This window comes from Nycticebus coucang, chromosome 19 (genome assembly GCF_027406575.1).
Source record: "Nycticebus coucang isolate mNycCou1 chromosome 19, mNycCou1.pri, whole genome shotgun sequence".
Classification (NCBI taxonomy): Eukaryota; Metazoa; Chordata; class Mammalia; order Primates; family Lorisidae; genus Nycticebus; species Nycticebus coucang.
The window spans coordinates 68431181-68448309 of record NC_069798.1 but is presented as its reverse complement, the minus strand read 5'-3'; the positions used below and the strand labels follow the sequence as shown (position 1 = coordinate 68448309).

Here is a 17129-nt window from a genome sequence, read left to right as displayed (position 1 = left end):
CGCGGCCCACGCCCGGCTCCCGGCCCGCCGAGCCCCCTCCTCCGCCTCGGGCTCCTCCCGGCGCCCACTCCCCACGGCGCCGGCCGCGCGCCCGTTACCTGCCGAGCGCCGGGGGGCCTGCTGCTTCCTCCTCGGCATGCTGCTTGGGCCGCCGCAGCCGTCGCCTCAGCCGCCGCCGGAGTTCGCGGGGCACGGGGACGCGGGGCCCCGGGCGCGGGCGCAACTCCGCGGCGCGCCCAACTTCGGCCTCGTCCCCGCGGGCTCCGGGCTCCGGGCGCGCCGCGGACCGCGGGGAGCCGCTCGCATGGACCGCCGCGCCCGGGGCCGCTCAGGAGGCGGCGGCGGCGGCCGCGCGGGCCGCGTCCCGGCCGCCGGGCTGCGGGCGGTGCGCGCGGGGCCTGGGCGCCGAGCCCGGAGTCATCCCCGGCGCGGGCCGCGGGCGCAGTGGCGGGCGCTCGGCGGGCCGGCCAGTGGCCCGCGCTCCATGCTGCCGCCTCCCCGCCGCCGCGCTGCTGCTGGGCGGGCGCTGGTCTGGGCGCGCCTCTCCGGGCGCTCCCCTGCGCCTTCCTCCGCGAGCCGGGAGTCTCCGAGCGCAACTTTCTCTCCCCCTCTCCGCTCGCTGTTTGGGGGTCTCAGCGAGTGTTTTTAGTGCGCGGGTCGCAGCTTTCTCATTGTGCGCCCGCGAGGCCGATCCCGGCCGTCCTTTTGCTCCCCGCACTTAGTCTAAGAGAAAGAAAGCAAACAAGACGGAGGAGTCAAGCCCCCGTACATACATGCGCCGGGGGAGATGTCAGGCGCTGCTCCACCTTCCCAACAGTCACAGATCAAACAGTGTCACCGCTGGAGCGCCACTCTGTGCCCCGCGCTTCCCCCGGGGGCTTTGCCGCCAGGATCGCCGCTTCTTCCAACGCGAAATCTAATGCAAACACATTTTGATCATGGATTTTTGGCCGGTCTTGATCTTCCAACAGAAAAATTTTTGAGAAATATACGAAAAGCACCCCCTTCAAAAAAAAAAATGCCAACAACAACCTGGAGGGTGTGTGCAAAGGGGGCGCAGAGCAGACGTTCACTGGGTGGGCGAGATGAGCGCAGACGGTGCCCCCCCCCAAACTCCTGGGAGAGAGGAAGACACTCTGGCTCTCTCCTCTTTTCAGTGAAATATAACACACATTCGGATCGCAGAGCTTTCAGACAGTCTCAACTGATAGACAGACACATCGAGCTGCCTTTCCTGCTTGGGTTTTTACTCCTCCTCTCGCCAACGTCACCCTGACAATTACAAATAGGTTTCACACAAACCATACCTGTCAATCTTTTTAATTGCTTTGTTTTCTTTTTTTTCCCCAAAGCTAAACAATATGACACAAAAAAGAAATCTTAATACAGCACAACATAAAAGATTGCACGTTGGAGGGAGACATTCGAGGGTTGTTATTGTAATCCACTGGCTGATACCGGGCTAACCCATGTGTTCGAAGTTAAGTATACATTAGTTCCTGCGGATTTTAAAACCTCATAGTCACCACACACACACACACACACACATACTTTTACTCGTACACACGCACTCACGTGGATCCAAACTACCCTTGAATGAAGTGTGTCCTCATTTGGGGGTGAAAACGGTCCCGCTTCTGCCATCTCGATTTGGGGGTCATATTTGTTTGGGGAGAACCCCTGTGTGGCTTTTATAATTTGCTAATTCGGGGGTAAGGGGAAAACAGGAGATTTTTAAATTATAACATACACTTTAGATGACCTAAAGATGGACTTGGTTTTTCACGGAACAGTGTGGAAATACGTAATTCGGTCCCTCCATGAAAAGTGAATTGATTATTTGGTCAATACACAAAATTAGGCAGAAAATTGACACGATGGAACCGCAGCTCTTTCTATCTGGGTTAGAAAATGAGGTCCTGATACGTGAGTGCGAGGTCCTCAATTCTATTAAGTCCCTTCGCATCCCCACCAAGAACTTCAACGTGTTGTGTGCGCTGGGGATTTGGCTTTCTGGTTTTCAGTCCGTGTGTTCTCCCCCCATGGATACCTGGAACAGCCTTGCCGAGCTACTTAAAACATTCATGGAAAAACACGAAATGTAGGCCAAAATAAATAAAATGGCTTAGTTCGTGCAACTTGCGCGGGACAGACCGAGGACGGAAGGCTCGGGCGAGGCATTTCGGGGACAGGAAGCCCCGAGCCTGAGGCGCAGGGTGCACTGGGGGCCCCTGTCCCGCAGCCGGTTCTCGCGGGCGTGCCCAGGCGGCAGGGACTCCCCGCCGGCCCAGGGCCACCGGCCGTGCCCCGCCGCCCCGGCCGCGCTCGGGGTTGATTCGTACCACCTTGCAAGGAAGTGAACGCTTCGCACGGGAAGGGGAGGCGCCAGAGCCGGCCGCTGTGCAGCTCAGGGGACGCCTGGGGCTGCTGCCTGCTCCGGGCGGCGAGCGATGGCCCGACGCGCGAGTCCCCTCACTACCCACCCCCCCCTTAAGAGAAGTCAAATCCGGCTTTTAGAGCCCGAGCCTGCGGAGGGTGGGGAATATCCGGTGCCTCTCCCGCGCCAGGAGGAAGGGGGAGGGCGGAGAGAATCCTTGGCTAGTCTGCGCCCAGCGGATTCAAACCAAAACAAAAAGATTAAAGGAGCAGCGGCCGGGGTGGCAGCGGTCCCCGGCCCGGACACCGGGGGCGGTGCGCCCGGGTTTCGCCGAGGCTGTGCAGACGCCTGGTGCTGCGCGCGGCGGGGCTGAAGGGGCGGGGGTAGCCCGGCGTTCAGGGTGGGGAGCCGAGGGGAGGGCGCCGGCCGGAGGAGGGGCGGACTCGCCCGCTCCGCCCGCCCGCTCCGAAGCTAGCCCAGCCGCCCGGACTGGGCGCGACCCCGGCCAGCGGCGGCGCGGAGAGCGGGCGGAGGCGCGAGTCATGCTGAGGCTGGCGCCAGCCGGGGCCCGAACCATCGTGGACATGTCGTACGCTCGGCACTTCCTGGACTTCCAGGGATCCGCCATTCCCCAAGCCATGCAGAAGCTGGTCGTGACCCAGCTGAGCCCCAACTTCCGCGAGGCCGTCACCCTGCGCCGGGATTGCCCGGTGCCGCTCCCCGGGGACGGAGACCTCCTCGTCCGGAACCGGTGAGCCCGGCCCACCCCCCTCGCCCTGGCCCCCAGTCCCGGTCCCCGGCCCGTGCAGCGCCGCTCCGGCTGTCCCAGGCCCGCCGCGTGCCCACACCCCGGAGCGCGCTCGGGCGCACAGCCTGAGTTGGCGAGATCCCGGGAAGTTGAACCCGCCGCCATCTGGCGAAGGCGAATGTAATGCGACTTGCTAGTGTGAATATCCGATGCCACCGAGTGTCCTCATAACTGAGGGTTATTTTAATTTGGGATTCCCCTCCCCTCCTCCAACCCTCTCTCCTCCCCCTCCCGCTCCCGAAATAAAACCGAGGGGACCCAGAACGGGAGGCTCCCCGCCGGCCCACCCTCGCGCACCCGCGGTTCCTGCGTTGACATAATCTTTAGGGTGGAGAAGGAACAGCCTGGACACAAGCTGCGACGTTTAGGTAAACGTCCTTTAGAGGAAGGAGGCTGGGGACCCGGCTGGCTTTTCCTGTCCCCTACAGGTTGGCAGCCGCCTGGAAATGGCGGAGCCTGTCTTTGGTGGTGTTTGTGCGCACCTCGCCTGTACTGTGTGCGTGTTGTCAGTGCAGTGTGACTGTTGTCTGTCCCCTGAGTGTAGCAATAGGCGTGCCCTGGGCAGCCGGGCTGGGGTAGGGCATGGTCGCCCTTGCCTGCAGGTTTTGCAGACATTTGGGTGACACGCAGGTGGTTGCCAGACCTTCTGAGGTTTACATTCCCACGGCACCCCCACCTTAATGTGTTTCGACCTCACTAATCTTTAGTAACTGGTGCTGGGACGAAGGGGCCTCACTCTGTGTCGGAGCCTCGCCCACTTGGGTCTCTGCTCCGTGCCTCCCCTGGCTGCCCGACCTGGCCTGCGAGGTGCTGCCAAGTCCCAGGAATGGTTACAGTGTTGCTTATTTCAGGTTGAATAATATTATCATGAAAAGAGGGAAGATAAGTTCTGACTGGAACTAAGTTGTAAATCCTGTGCTAGAAAGTACTGTAAGTCTCCTGCACCGGGGACAGAACAAAATGTGCCCTTGCTAAGAAGTTTGGTGCAGCGTTTAATTGGGTCCATTTTAGAGACTCCTTTCAGGCTTCCAGATGCGGATCAGGCAGATCAAACTTCTGGAAACTTGTTGGGAGCAGTGATTGAATGAACCATGGGTGGAACTGGGCCAGGGTGGGAAATGTTACAGAGAGTGTAGTGGTATATCCTCGGAAATGTTTGCATTTGCCTCTAACCATGGTGCAGAGGAAGGTTCACCTTGTGATGAAATGCTGATACCATGGAGAGTGAGAATGCCCTTCCCAAGTTGGAAAGGAGGGCTTGAGTGTGTGGGCACATAGGACAGGCCAAATACACCAGTGGCTGCTAGAAGTTGACAGAAGACCAGACTGAACAACTTTACAAACACTTCAATGGGCACAAAGTTCCCCTCTGGCTTTTTTTTTTTCTTTTATCTTAGTGATAAAGTATGCTGTTGACTGTGAACAATAATCTAAACACACACACAACTAGGTGAATAAAATTCCTTTTAGAAACAGGGTGTGATAGGGGAGGAGGTCACACAGAGGGGACAGGCCAGGGGACGGTGTGAAGTTAGGGACCACCGGACTCCAGCTAGGCTGCATATGCTGGGCTGAGCCCGGTCTCCTGGGCCTCTCTACCTGCTGGTGTTAACCAGCTCCTGGGATTTCTTTCCTCCTTGGGTTCCTCTCCCCTGTCCCTTCTGATCCCTCCTCTCCCTCTCCCCCAAGGGATGCTCCCCCCGCCCAATCAGGGGTTGGGTGGCCAGAGAGCCCTGGGTAGCCTGCATGGATCACCAGTTTTGGTCCCAAGTCGAGAGCAAGGAGGGTCCCTGGATTCAGCAGGAGGAGCCCAGAGCACTGGCTCCCAGGTCTGCATCCCATCAGTTTGGATTACTTTAAAATTCATGCCTCTTTTGTGCCCCCATGGATGCCAACAATCCCGTTAATATAAATAGTGTATTTGTATGAGCAACTTAACCTCTAACTCCTACCGTGAATCTCCAGCAGAAAAGACTGGGACAGTTTTCTTCTAGTTCCTGGGGGTGCAGAATCTTGCCCCCAACCCTGTCCTACTCCCACCACCACACTGTATGAAGATCCTTTATTCTTGCAAACATTGTCAGTGGGAGTGGCATTTTCCTGAATTTTTATAAAAATAGAGGTGTAATAATTCAATGAAGGGTAGTTCTTTTTAATCCCAGACTAAATCTCCCCTGAGCAGTGTTAATGGCTTTAAATTTTTATTCAAGCACTTCTCATTTTTATCATAATAAAATCTGCTCTGAAGTCAATGGATGAAGCCTAAATTCGCTTGTTTGAAAGGTGTCTCCTGGTTTTAACTGTGCTCCGTCCGACTTTCTTTCACGGAGCCCCTTCTGTATTTCATGACACCCTAACAGAAAATACACTTTCTTCCTTCCCTGGGAGAGAAGTGCTCGTGAGCTAGACACTGGTTTAAGATAATAAAGTTTGCCTTTTAGAGAAGGTATGAGGGGAGTATAAAACCCCCGTGGAATGTATAATTCATACTCCTTTCTCTGGTCCTCACCTTACTGCGCTGTGAGTCCGAGGGCAACTTGGGGGCTTTGCCTCTGTGCTCAGCCCCGAGGGGAGAAAGGGCGGGAGGCGACCCCAGGTTAAGTCAGTTTATGCACTATTTTTAGCTTTTTTCGTAAGAAGGTGACAGACTACTCCGTTTCCAAATATTTCTAACGATTTTCTGCTCAAATGTAAGGTAATGGAGTAAAGAGTTTGCAGGAAAGGCGAGGAGGAGGTGGGGGATGGGAAAAGGCGTTTTTGATAAACGGTTGTTGCTCACGGAGGGGAACAGTATTTCTGCTGACTCTCCAGGACGAGATTTTTTTTCTTTCTTTTTCCTTTTTCTTTTCTTTATTTTCTGTCTTCTTTTTCTTTTTCTTTTTTTCTGAAGGACGGTCCGGGCTGGACGACTTTGTTGGTGAGGCTTTTACTCCGGACTTGAGTCTCCTTCGCGTTGGGTTTTTGTGCAGAGGTTTCCCGCCCCTCTGCGGGCTCGCCCAGTTCCACAATAAACATGACCCAGGGGTAGCGCTTTTTTAGTGTGAATACACCGAGTGACTGCAGACGCGTATCTGTTTAGGGAATGTCTGCACCTGTCCCATTGTTTTTCCCGGGGTCCTTGATTTAACTCTTTTAAGCGGATCCCCATCGGACTGCGAGGCTCCTGCACTCACTACACGCACACATTTCCCTTCCAAGGGTCTCCAAATGAGCACACCCTTCCCAGCGCGTCTGTCTGTTCCCCCCATGGCTCTACACCCTCGCCTGTCCCCCGCTTCCCGACCCAGGCCCCCTTCCCTTGGCGCCGGCTGCCTTTGAACTTAGTTTCTGGTGGCGCAGAAGGTGCGGGCTTCAGACCCTCCCGCAGCTTCTTCTCAAAGCCCAGGTAAGGACCAGGCGCGTCCGGGGCTGTGATAGGACCCACCAGCCGCCGAGAGAAAGCATTTCAGATGAGAGTCCCCGGAGAGGCGAGGGTCCCCGCAGGAGCGGCTGGGAGGAACCCAGGAGAGGGCGCGGGGCGCGAAGCCCAGTAGCTCCCGGCTGTCCCCACCAGCCCCAGCCTCCTTTGCCGATTTAGAGACGACTGCGCGTGGAGGGTGGAGTGGGGTAAAGGACCGAGGTGAGAAATAGAGTAATTTGAGAGGCCAAGGTCACGGTCGCGAAGCCTGCCGGCCCTGTCTGGAACCGCGGCGTCCAAGTGCGGCTCCTGCTCAGGACTCGGAACAAGTTCGCGGCAGAACTCGGCGCGGGCTTAGGGAGTAAAGGGTGCGAGCCGAGGGCGCCGGCGGGTTCCCCTGGCCAGCCCGGGGAGGCTGCGGTCACGACCTCAGGCCCGGGCAGTGGCCGCTCCACCCCGGCGCCTGGCCAGTTCAGCTGTAGCCTACTCCGGGAGTTGGTGTTGGTCGCCCCTCTCCGTGGTGGCAGTGGGGAGGCCGCAGGACTGTATGGGTCGAACCGACAGAGGTGCTCCGGCACTTCCAAGGAATTCCGGCCCAGAAGCATTTATTTCTGGCGCCCAACAGGCTGGCCCGGGCGCACCGAGGACGCCGCAGAGGAGGTGGCGAGCTGCACCGGCTCCTGGGGCCCTGCCTTGGCTCCAGCGCACGCCGGTGCTCAGAGCCACGATGTTTGGTGTGATTTTTCAGGCAAAGCCCCCTGGCAAACTCAAGCTGTGTCTGATCGGCTGCAGGCACCCCAGCTCCCAGCAGAGCCCCAGCCACCCCCCACTCTCCACCCCTCCACCCCACCCCCACCCCCGCAAACAAGGCCTTTGCTCACCCAGTCCAGCCAGCATGGCTCTCTCTAGGCGCTTCCCTTCAGCGCTTCTAGGGACGCGGCAGTCCCTGGGGCGGGGAGAGGGGCAGCCACACTTTCCTCCCACGGAGCCCCCCCAGGCAGCCCTGTTGCAAGGTGAGGAGGACGCCCCAGGGGCAGATCTCCACCCTGGGCGTCTCTTAGCGCCTAGGTGGGGAGCAGCTCCCCACGAGGAGTGGCCTCTCTGGCTGAGACACCAGAAGGGACACACGGGAGGGACAGGAGCCTGGGAAGGGTTAATAGTGGGCAAAAGATCTCAGAGAACAGAACTGATCGCGTGGGGGCTTCTGTCCGCCCACCTCTGAGGCACCCCCAGGCTCCTTTCCCAGAGCTGGCTGTACAGCCCGAGGCGGGAGCACCAGTGCCCAGACTCACCACAGCTGGACACTGCCCTGGGCTGCGGTGTGAGGCCCAGAAGCAAACTCTGGCCCTTGTTAAAAACACCAGGCCTTGAGAATTATGTAAATGTAAAGTAAAGATGGCAGGCCTCTCTCTCTAAAAATAGAATGTAGGCATCTTGGTATTATGTGCCAAATGAGAAACCAGCAAAAATCCTTTCTCCCTCTGCTCGTTGTGTGGCATTTATGGGTATGGAATTCAGAGGCTATTACTGAGGCTGTGCCGGGTGCTGAGTTCTGAATGCAGCAGAAAGAAATTGTTTCCCTGCTTTTATTTCTACAACAGGTAGAGACTTCTCTGTACTGAAGATAACACTGAAGATAATCACAAGACCGTATTTATGAGCGAAAGGTGTTACCCACAGTGTAGCAAAAATGCACCCTATACAGGAAAGTTTGGCTTTATTAAGTTAAATTAAAAGTGAATTCTTTTAAAGTGACCTACTTAACAGCTTTCTTCCTACCACCAGACACTGCCACCTTTCACTTCATTACAGGTGGAAATAACATTTTTAGGGTCCCCCATTATGTGTCTAAGCCACCTCCTGGCACTCGGTAAATGGGAGGCCTCCCTAAGTATCCGGATATTTTGTTATGAGGTATACGAGATGAAAAAAAGCTGAGAAAAATAAGGGCCTTTGCAATTAAATTGACTCTGGATACCAAAATGAAAATAGTCATCTGTTATTAATCAAGTTGTATCTCTGCTTCATGTTGAGGGAAAAGAGAGTGGTGACCTGCTTTCCTTTTCATCTGAGGAGGACTGTTAAATGTTGAATGTTCCATAAAAATCGCTCTACCCAATTTTTGTTCAGTTAATCAAAATGCATATTTTCATACTGGACATAGTCACATCAGAAAGAAAATTTGCTGCAGCCACTTTAACAGTGTTTCAAACAGCCCTGCAGTAACGTGTAGCAACCAGTGACCTTGCAGGCTACATCAATCTTTAATAACATCATTGTCATTACTATTATTATCTTAAGTGTTAAATTGTTGCCAGAATCAATACAAGTCTACTTCTTTGAATATATTTTATCCCAGTGTTGTTTTTAACATCTTTGTTAAGAGGCCAATTAATTTTCAACTCACAGCTCCAGTGAAGTTTGTATATAATGAGGCCTTCCTGACGTTTGGTGTATATGTGCTTATTTCTCCCTTCGAAAGAAAGAGAACGGGCAGAAATAAATGGTGTGTGAAATAAATAACTTGCTGTTTAAGATAATACAAAATTATTCCCAAACTGATGAAGGAATAAAATGTGCCAAAAGTGAGTGCAAATCACTGTTGAACTAGTACTTGTTTAGTTTCTTTATTTCATCTGAAAAGCGGGACTGATTTTCTTGAATTCTGTCACATTGTATAACTTAGCACCCACTCCCCAGTCACTATGGCAGCCTTCACAAACAACAGCACTGTAAAGTATTTGTTTCCTTTCTTCTAGATTTGTTGGTGTTAACGCCTCTGACATCAACTATGCAGCTGGCCGCTATGACCCTTCAGTTAAGACCCCCTTTGACATAGGTTTTGAAGGTGTCGGTGAGGTGGTAGCCCTGGGCCTCTCTGCCAGTGCCAGATACTCAGTTGGCCAAGCTGTAGCTTACATGGCACTTGGCTCTTTTGCTGAGTACACAGTTGTGTCCGCCAACATTGCAACCCCAGTGCCCTCGGTGAAACCTGAGTATCTCTCCCTGCTGGTAAGTGGCACCACCGCCTACATCAGCCTGAAAGAGCTCGGAGAACTGTCTGAAGGGAAAAAAGTTTTGGTGACAGCAGCAGCTGGGGGAACAGGCCAGTTTGCCGTGCAGCTTTCAAAGAAGGCCAAGTGCCATGTAATTGGAACCTGTTCTTCTGATGAAAAGGCTGCTTTTCTGAAATCAATCGGCTGTGATCGTCCTATCAACTATAAAACAGAGCCCATGGGCATCGTCCTTAAGCAGGAGTACCCCAAAGGTGTCGATGTGGTCTATGAGTCCGTTGGGGGGACCATGTTTGACTTGGCTGTAGACACCTTGGCTGCCAAAGGGCGTCTGATAGTCATTGGGTTTATCTCTGGCTACCAAACTCCGACTGGCCTCTCGCCTGTGAAAGCAGGAACATTGCCAGCCAAGCTGCTGAGGAAATCTGCCAGCATCCGGGGCTTCTTCCTGAACCATTACTTGACTGAGTACCAAGCAGCCATGGACCACTTGCTCAAGATGTGGGAAAGTGGAGACCTGGTTTGTGCAGTGGACCTTGGAGATCTGTCTCCAGAAGGCAGGTTCACTGGCCTGGAGTCCATATTCCGTGCTGTCGATTATATGTACATGGGGAAAAACACTGGAAAAATTGTAGTTGAATTACCTCACTCTGTCAACAGTAAGCTGTAAAAACAGAACAATGACATAAATCAAAGAAGGAAAGAAAACGGGCACTTTATGCCTCAGAATTACTCAAATCAATTTATTTTTAGTTGGTAATGGATATATTTCTTTAAACAAAAGGAAGGTGTTAATGAATAGGTTTTGCCCTCTGTGTCTCTATCTTTTTGCTCCTCCCTTGGGGGGAAAAAATGTGCTAATAAAACTTCCCTCCATGGCTAAGAGGTGAAATGTTTACATTCAATTCTTTAGTCATGGACAATCTCATTCTGGATTTTACTGTTCCAGGGAACTAAATGAATTCCTGATGCAAGATCTGATCAAATCAGTATGTCTTCAGCTTGATGAGATTTTCAAATCAGTCTTGAAAATAGTTCACAGATTCTTCTTTGCTTGGGAGAACTTGGTCATATGCTAATCAGCCATCCCTCGGTGAGAGATGTGGAGAAAGTCAGCCAGACACAGGTGTTCTGAGTCCATGCCCTCAGGAAATGGCCCTCGTTTTTTCTATAAATCACTAACCAAGTATCTAAATAGAAATTTGCAGGAATTTCCACCCCCCCCAAAAAAATTTGATTTTGGTATTAGGAAAATGATTTAGTGAACCCAGATGTATTTTAAAGAATTGTCTATTATTTAATGGCTTTTATCTACAGTCATCCTGGTGAGGAAATGTTGAATGGAAAATCTCTTCCCTCGTAAGAAACAAATTAGTATTGAAAACTTATGTAGACAGAAAGCAGGTTTTGGAAAGGGGAACTGTAGAAGGGGACTCTATAAAATTAACATAACGTTTCCCAGGAAAGGGGAACGTGTGTGCTGCGCTCACAGTGAGGGTTCAGGTACCAAAACACGGGTCACAGAAGGGAAAGCCCTCTCTGGGCACGCCTGCCGCAAGGGATGAATGACCGCACTGCAGCCAGTGTGCCTGGCACAGGATGTGTCAGATAGCTCTGGGCACAAAAGGGACCCAAGTGGCCTAAAATAATAATACATTCGCTTCTCCTTACAGGCTTTTGGGCATGGAAATAGAGAATTCTGTGTCCCCTTTCACTTCCCCAAATGCTCTGTTGGATTGAGATGCTGATTGTCATTGTCACCTGATGTGAACACACGTCTACCACCCACGTGTGCAAAGCAGTGGCCCTGTGCCTCTCCCCTGCAGCACGTCCGTGGCCGACCTGCTTGCCTCTTCACCTCCCGTGCCCCCGCACTGTGGCTGCTGTCCTCCTCACACTGAAATCCCACAGAGCCTTTCTCATTGAAGGTGAAGCCCACCAGGTTATTTTTCAAAGTCTTGGGTCTCAGTGCATCTCACATGCTCAATAATAGGAACACAATTAAAGATGCTCCAGGACAGTTGGGGACCATATTTAATTTTTCCTTCCGTCCATCCAAGGAACAAGGAAACCCTCCCGCCGAATGGCTGTTAGTATCTATTTTACAAGATTTACTCATCTTCAGGTACCTAATGTAGCTGCTGGCATGCATGCACAACAGTACAATTTATATGGTAAATGGAACCAAATAATGGCTTCACTGAATATTATGGCTGCACTGAAGGGAAATGTCACGGTAAATAGCTGCCAAATTATGGATCATGCCGAAGTGTCACAACGGCACTAAAGACAAATAGCACTGGGGGCTATTGCCACTGTGACGCGTTTGAGTTATGAAGAAGGGGAGCGGCCCGATGTGGAACGCTTTGTGTCCTCATTATAGCAAAGGGTTCCTGGTGCAGGGGACAAGGAAAGCGTCCAATGTGGTGCTTAGTTATTAATCTGTGCCTTTCAGACCCAACAGCTGTAGCAAAACAGAAAGAGACTTTCCCTCGCTTTTAGACACACAAACAAACATAGGGTTTTACAAATGTAACTGTGCACAGGAAGTGACTGGGACTGGAAAAATGTTGTAATAAAATTAATCAAAGAATATTATTAAATTTAACATAGTCTGGGTCTGAAAGGCTTAGTTGCTTCTTAGGCAGATAGATGTGTGAAATCTCAGCAGTGATGGACTTTCTTCCCGTGTAAAGACCCGGGGAAGTCAGGACGTTACCAACTAAATTGCTTCTTCTAAACCGAAGTGAGTCCCGGTTTCTTTCATTTTAATGGGAGGGTAATAAAGATGAAAGACCAACATTTTAACTGATGGATCCCTTAAGCTACAGAATAGAAATTTATTATGTTTTCAGGGAATATACTAAACTCAGCTATGTAAAAATAAAATTCAAACACCCAGGTTTAAAATAAAATATAATCTGAAAACCTCATGTTCTCTCTTTCCCCAAACTAAGAAAGCTGAGGGCATGCTGTTTTCATTTATTCTTAGAAAATAAGCATGAATGATCTCGCCCATTCAGATAATGCCAAAAATATATTTAAACTTTTTTTTTTATTCTTTTGAAAAATGATTTGTAAATTGAGGGTCATAGTTCAGCATCAGTTTCATGTTCTGGGATTACTGTTCACGGCGAGCCTGTAATGGGGGGTGAGATTGTGCAGCAGGCTCAACACCTTTCTTCAGGACTGTATTACATCTCATGAGAAGTACATCCATAATTCAGGGCAATTGTCTTTGTTTTAGAGAAGGGTCCAGGGTAGAACAATCGCAGTAGATAAATTATTTCTCTGTGCTCAGTGTGGCCTTCTCTGCACATCAAGCTTAAGGTCATTGGCCGGGCAGGCTGGAAGGAGCTTGCCTCTTGGGAAACCAAGGAGCCCACCAGTCCTCACCGTTTGGTTGTAACTTCTAAAGAGCCAAATTCTCTTCCTTCAAACCTGGGAAAAATATCAACAGTGTCATTTTGGGCGATGAATACTTGATCTTCACTGATTTCAACATTAAAAAAAAAAAAATGTAGGGAATAGTTTGCAAAGAAATGGTGGAAGTTTTGCATGATATGTTCTATAAATTGTGATTATATGATTTCATCTGAATGAAGTTTCTCCAGAATAGAACAGATCCTCTGTAAATGGTCATTAGTATTACATTCAGTATTTATCTAATGAAAGCGCAGTGACAAGTAGCTGCTTCTTATTAAAATGAAATTCTTGCATTATGTGCTTGAGGAACATTCCCGCTAATGAGGATGTAACGTCCTCAGTACAATACAGACCTTCTTTTTCTGTTCATACCACAAGATGCTGGAGATGTGACCAATGATATCATTTAAGACACATGCCTGCTTAGGGACCTGTGTTTTGGATTTCTGTTTCTGGCTTTTGTTTGGGTAATATTTATAATGGCCACCTACTTGTCCCTGGGTAATGTTTTAACCCCTTCCCTAGAGTTCTCCATTAGCATGAATTTACTATAGTCTGGCTTTCCTTTAAAACAAGGTTGGGTGCTAAATACCAAAAATGTTTTTTCTTGATCACTTTACCACATGGGCATATAGGATAAATACCATATTTTAGACATATATAAAAACCCAGGAGCAATGTGTGGCTTTCAAGATAAATGCAATGAAAGACAAGCACTGTCCCCTTCAGATGATGATTGCCTGGGTGTCACAGGGGTTGTGAATGCAAATCAGACACAGAATGGCCTGATTCCACAGACTCACAGTCGCTCTTTTCTGTATGTTCTGTCTTGTTTTATTTAATACTTCATTGTATTTAGTACTTATTTAAAAACAAAAGACTTTCCTATGCCAATTTTATGGACTTTTTTAAAGGTACATTTTCAGTAACCAATTTCTCAGTTGTGGCCCAGAATAAAATTTTTAGGATCAAATTTCAAAAGTCAAATGCAAAACTGGGCTATCGATACCGTTGGTATAGTAATTTTAAACTTTGAATGTTATTTTTACTAGACTTTTAGCATCAAATTATTTCCACTCATAAAAGGAGGCGCGTTTGGCATGAGAATCTTACTGCTGTTACCATGGAGAAACTATGGAACACTGGCCAAAAAATAAACAAAAATTATATAAAACACAAATAACTAACATGCATCAATTCAAGTGATTCTCGGCAGTAGACAGTTGATACTCAGAGAAGAGCAAGTAAGGTGCTTGAGTGTTCTGTTTGATTATTTCACTAGCACTGAGCGGCTGGTGAGATGTGGTAGCAAGATACAGGAGGCCTGTATCGATACTGACCCGGCACTGACTCGTGCCCGTCACTCACCACATCGCAGGAGCCAGGCGTGTCCTTGGGAAGCGTGTAGGGCCAGCACCGTGTGAGTACAGTTTGGGGGGACCAATAGGTGTTTCATGGGTGCTGAGAAACACTGCTCCAGAAGTGCAGAACTTTGAACCCCTGCCCCTCCAAAGTAAAAGCTTCTCTTGAAGGACATTGTCGGCATCTATCCCTCTGCCAACATGAAATTAAATGAATAATTAAAACACACCCTGCTGACAGGTGGTAGCATCCAGGAAGAAAAACGATTTGTGCTTAGAGTTCAGGAAAATGGTGCACCAGTTGCTGGTTCCTGTGTGACTTAATCCTCTGCACGTAAAGAGCTGGACAGAATCTTAGAATGACTCACATCAACAGTTTTTGGGGTCAGTGGAAGATGAAGAAACATGCTCAGAAAATGCAAGGAGTCCCACTTAGAAGAGCACTTTGCATTGTGCCCTGGACGCGGAAGCCTTGGAGGCCCCTGCAGACCTGCTCACAGGGGAGCTGTCGCCTGCAGATATTGGAAACTAGAAGGAGCCTGTGCCCCTCTCTGGCTCTTATAAATGAGGAGACCTCAGTGCCCTTTAAACAGCAATATTTGGGATTTAGGGAATAATCTAATTATACCCATTTTACATAGTATAAATGAAGAAACTGGGACCCAAAAAGAACAGCTGCCTTGTTTAAGATCACAGAGTCCACTGGGCTCGGAGGTGAAGCTGGAACACAGGCAGGTCACACACTCAGCACATCTGGCCACCTCTCCCTGATCCGTTTTATCATTTGTCAAGGTCCTTCAGTATACAACCAATTAAGAGTGTTACAGAAAAATAAGTGGCCTTTGTTTTTTTTTTTTTGTAGAGACAGAGTCTCACTTTATGGCCCTCGGTAGAGTGCCGTGGCCTCACACAGCTCACAGCAACCTCCAACTCCTGGGCTTAAGGCGATTCTCTTGCCTCAGCCTCCCGAGTAGCTGGGACTACAGGCACCCGCCACAACGCCCAGCTATTTTCTGGTTGCAGTTTGGCCGGGGCCGGGCCCGAACCCGCCACCCTCAGTATATGGGGCCGGCGCCCTACCGACTGAGCCACAGGCGCCGCCCAAAATAAGTGGCCTTTGTTATAAATCTTTTTGTGAATGAGATGATGGTAACTCGAGTAAAAGTATCACAGTTCCGGCCACGAAATGTGTTCAACTCCTTAATCCAGCACAAATTAGGATCCAGAGAATTTGATTCTGTGTGATCTGAATATCATGATCCTTTGAAGAGGGAAAAACACTCAAAGGAATTAGTGCCAACAATTTAGTTGTAATGTATAAGGAAGATCTCATCGCCCATCAATGTATTCACATGTATCAAATAAAATCACGTATAGACCTTTTGTGCGTTCATTCTCTAGAATGACTTCGCCTGCTTGTTTTTGCCTATAGAAAGCTGATGTCTGACCATCACTGTCTTTGCCTTCAGAGAAAAATGTCTAGAATCTGAATTTGCTGTTCCACTTGAAATGGAATTGTGACTCCTACAGACTCAGCTCCTTGGGGGGATGGATTTATTCACCAGGGGCAAAAAGTATTTGAAGGTGAAGGGGATACGTGTGGGGAAGACGTCAGGGGGGGTCCACGTCTCCTCCTTACATGTGGCAAGGACCACATACTCTGCACAAGTGACAGATCATAATTAAGGCTCAGAAACCAGCCCTTCAGAACCACACGACATTGAACATTCACGTCTTTCCTCATCACTTCTGTCTTCCTTCCCTCGAACTCATGCATAACAAACGTAAACTTTCAACTTTACATGAGCAAATCCTTTCCCAATAGAAACAGTGTCTTTTAACATTGAAAAACCACTTCACAGGGACAGCAACAATGTCAAAGGCAATCACATTTTGTAGAAAACCTCATTTCTCACCAGGGGACTGGTAGCAATCGTGTTCCCTCTCTATGCTGCTGGAATTTACATTTGGAAATTGAATTGTCTCCTTGAGGGTTTTTACTCAAAGTAACTTTTGGAGAATTACTTACATCCGGGTACATCAGGATACAAGGAATGAGGGTGAGTTGAAGGAGCCCCGGTGCCACCCGAGCAGGAAGAGCTGCTCTCACTCTAGCAGCAGTAAAATCAGCACAACCTCGTTATTGTTATCGAAGAACGTTTACCATTTCAGCATTTCCACATGCTTTTACAGCACCTTGCAACTTATTTGACATATCTGATTACAGCGTCACTATCTTTCCCTCTTTACTATTAAACAGGTAAAGATGTATGATTCTCATTTTAGAGACGGAAAAATTAAAGCATAGGAAAATGACTTGCCCAAGATCACTTAATCACTGGCTGAACAGAGACAGGGGCCTGCACACAGTTCTCAGATCAAGGCTGCTTTTCCCTGGAGTGGGGTGTTGCTCAGACCTTGAAGCATGCACATACCTGTCCAAATGCTTGTCCTGATCCCCAAGGTCCAGGGTGGGGCCCAGGCACCTGCATTTCCCCACAGATGCAGACGCCACCAGCCCAGGGACACACTTTGAGAAGCAAGATTACACTGGCTTTGAAGAGATTCCCTTCATACAAGGTGCTGCTATATCAGACATCTCGGAGCAACCAGAAGGCCGCAATGTATGTGTATGAATTGCAAAAAGAAGGGTTTGATGTAACTATGAAAATGGCTTTTTAAAATCACATTTCCAACTTCTTTAAAGGTTGAGAAGGCTTCTGAAAGTCAGAAGCCTGCATATCTG

The 17129-nt window shown here is 49.7% G+C and overlaps 2 protein-coding genes across 4 annotated transcripts in view; one reads left to right on the top strand and one right to left on the bottom strand.

Annotated features, from left to right (window-relative positions):
- The window catches only part of TSHZ1 (teashirt zinc finger homeobox 1), a 77951-nt gene extending 76764 nt beyond the window's left edge, over positions 1–1187 (bottom strand). The window contains exon 1 of one of the 2 annotated variants that reach the window (XR_008375997.1): positions 774–1187. Coding sequence is in view for 1 of the 2 variants with exons in the window: in XM_053571736.1 (XP_053427711.1) it covers positions 99–138 (40 nt within the window). In the remaining variant the exon portion in view is untranslated. Of the gene's footprint in view, positions 1–98; positions 238–773 lie in introns of those variants that run through there. The other variant, XM_053571736.1, reaches the window with a different exon arrangement.
- A 1210-nt stretch (positions 1188–2397) lies between these two features.
- PTGR3 (prostaglandin reductase 3) lies at positions 2398–12217 on the top strand. 2 transcript variants are annotated; one of them, XM_053571734.1, is made up of 2 exons: positions 2398–3128; positions 9342–12217. In XM_053571734.1, exons 1-2 carry the CDS (start codon positions 2920–2922, stop codon positions 10264–10266), a joined length of 1134 nt encoding a protein of 377 aa, XP_053427709.1. In that variant the 5' UTR covers positions 2398–2919; the 3' UTR covers positions 10267–12217. The 2 variants fall into 2 exon arrangements, with proteins under 2 accessions (XP_053427709.1, XP_053427710.1); XM_053571735.1 differs by lacking the exon at positions 2398–3128 and adding an exon at positions 3181–3553.
- Positions 12218–17129: the final 4912 nt, after the last annotated feature.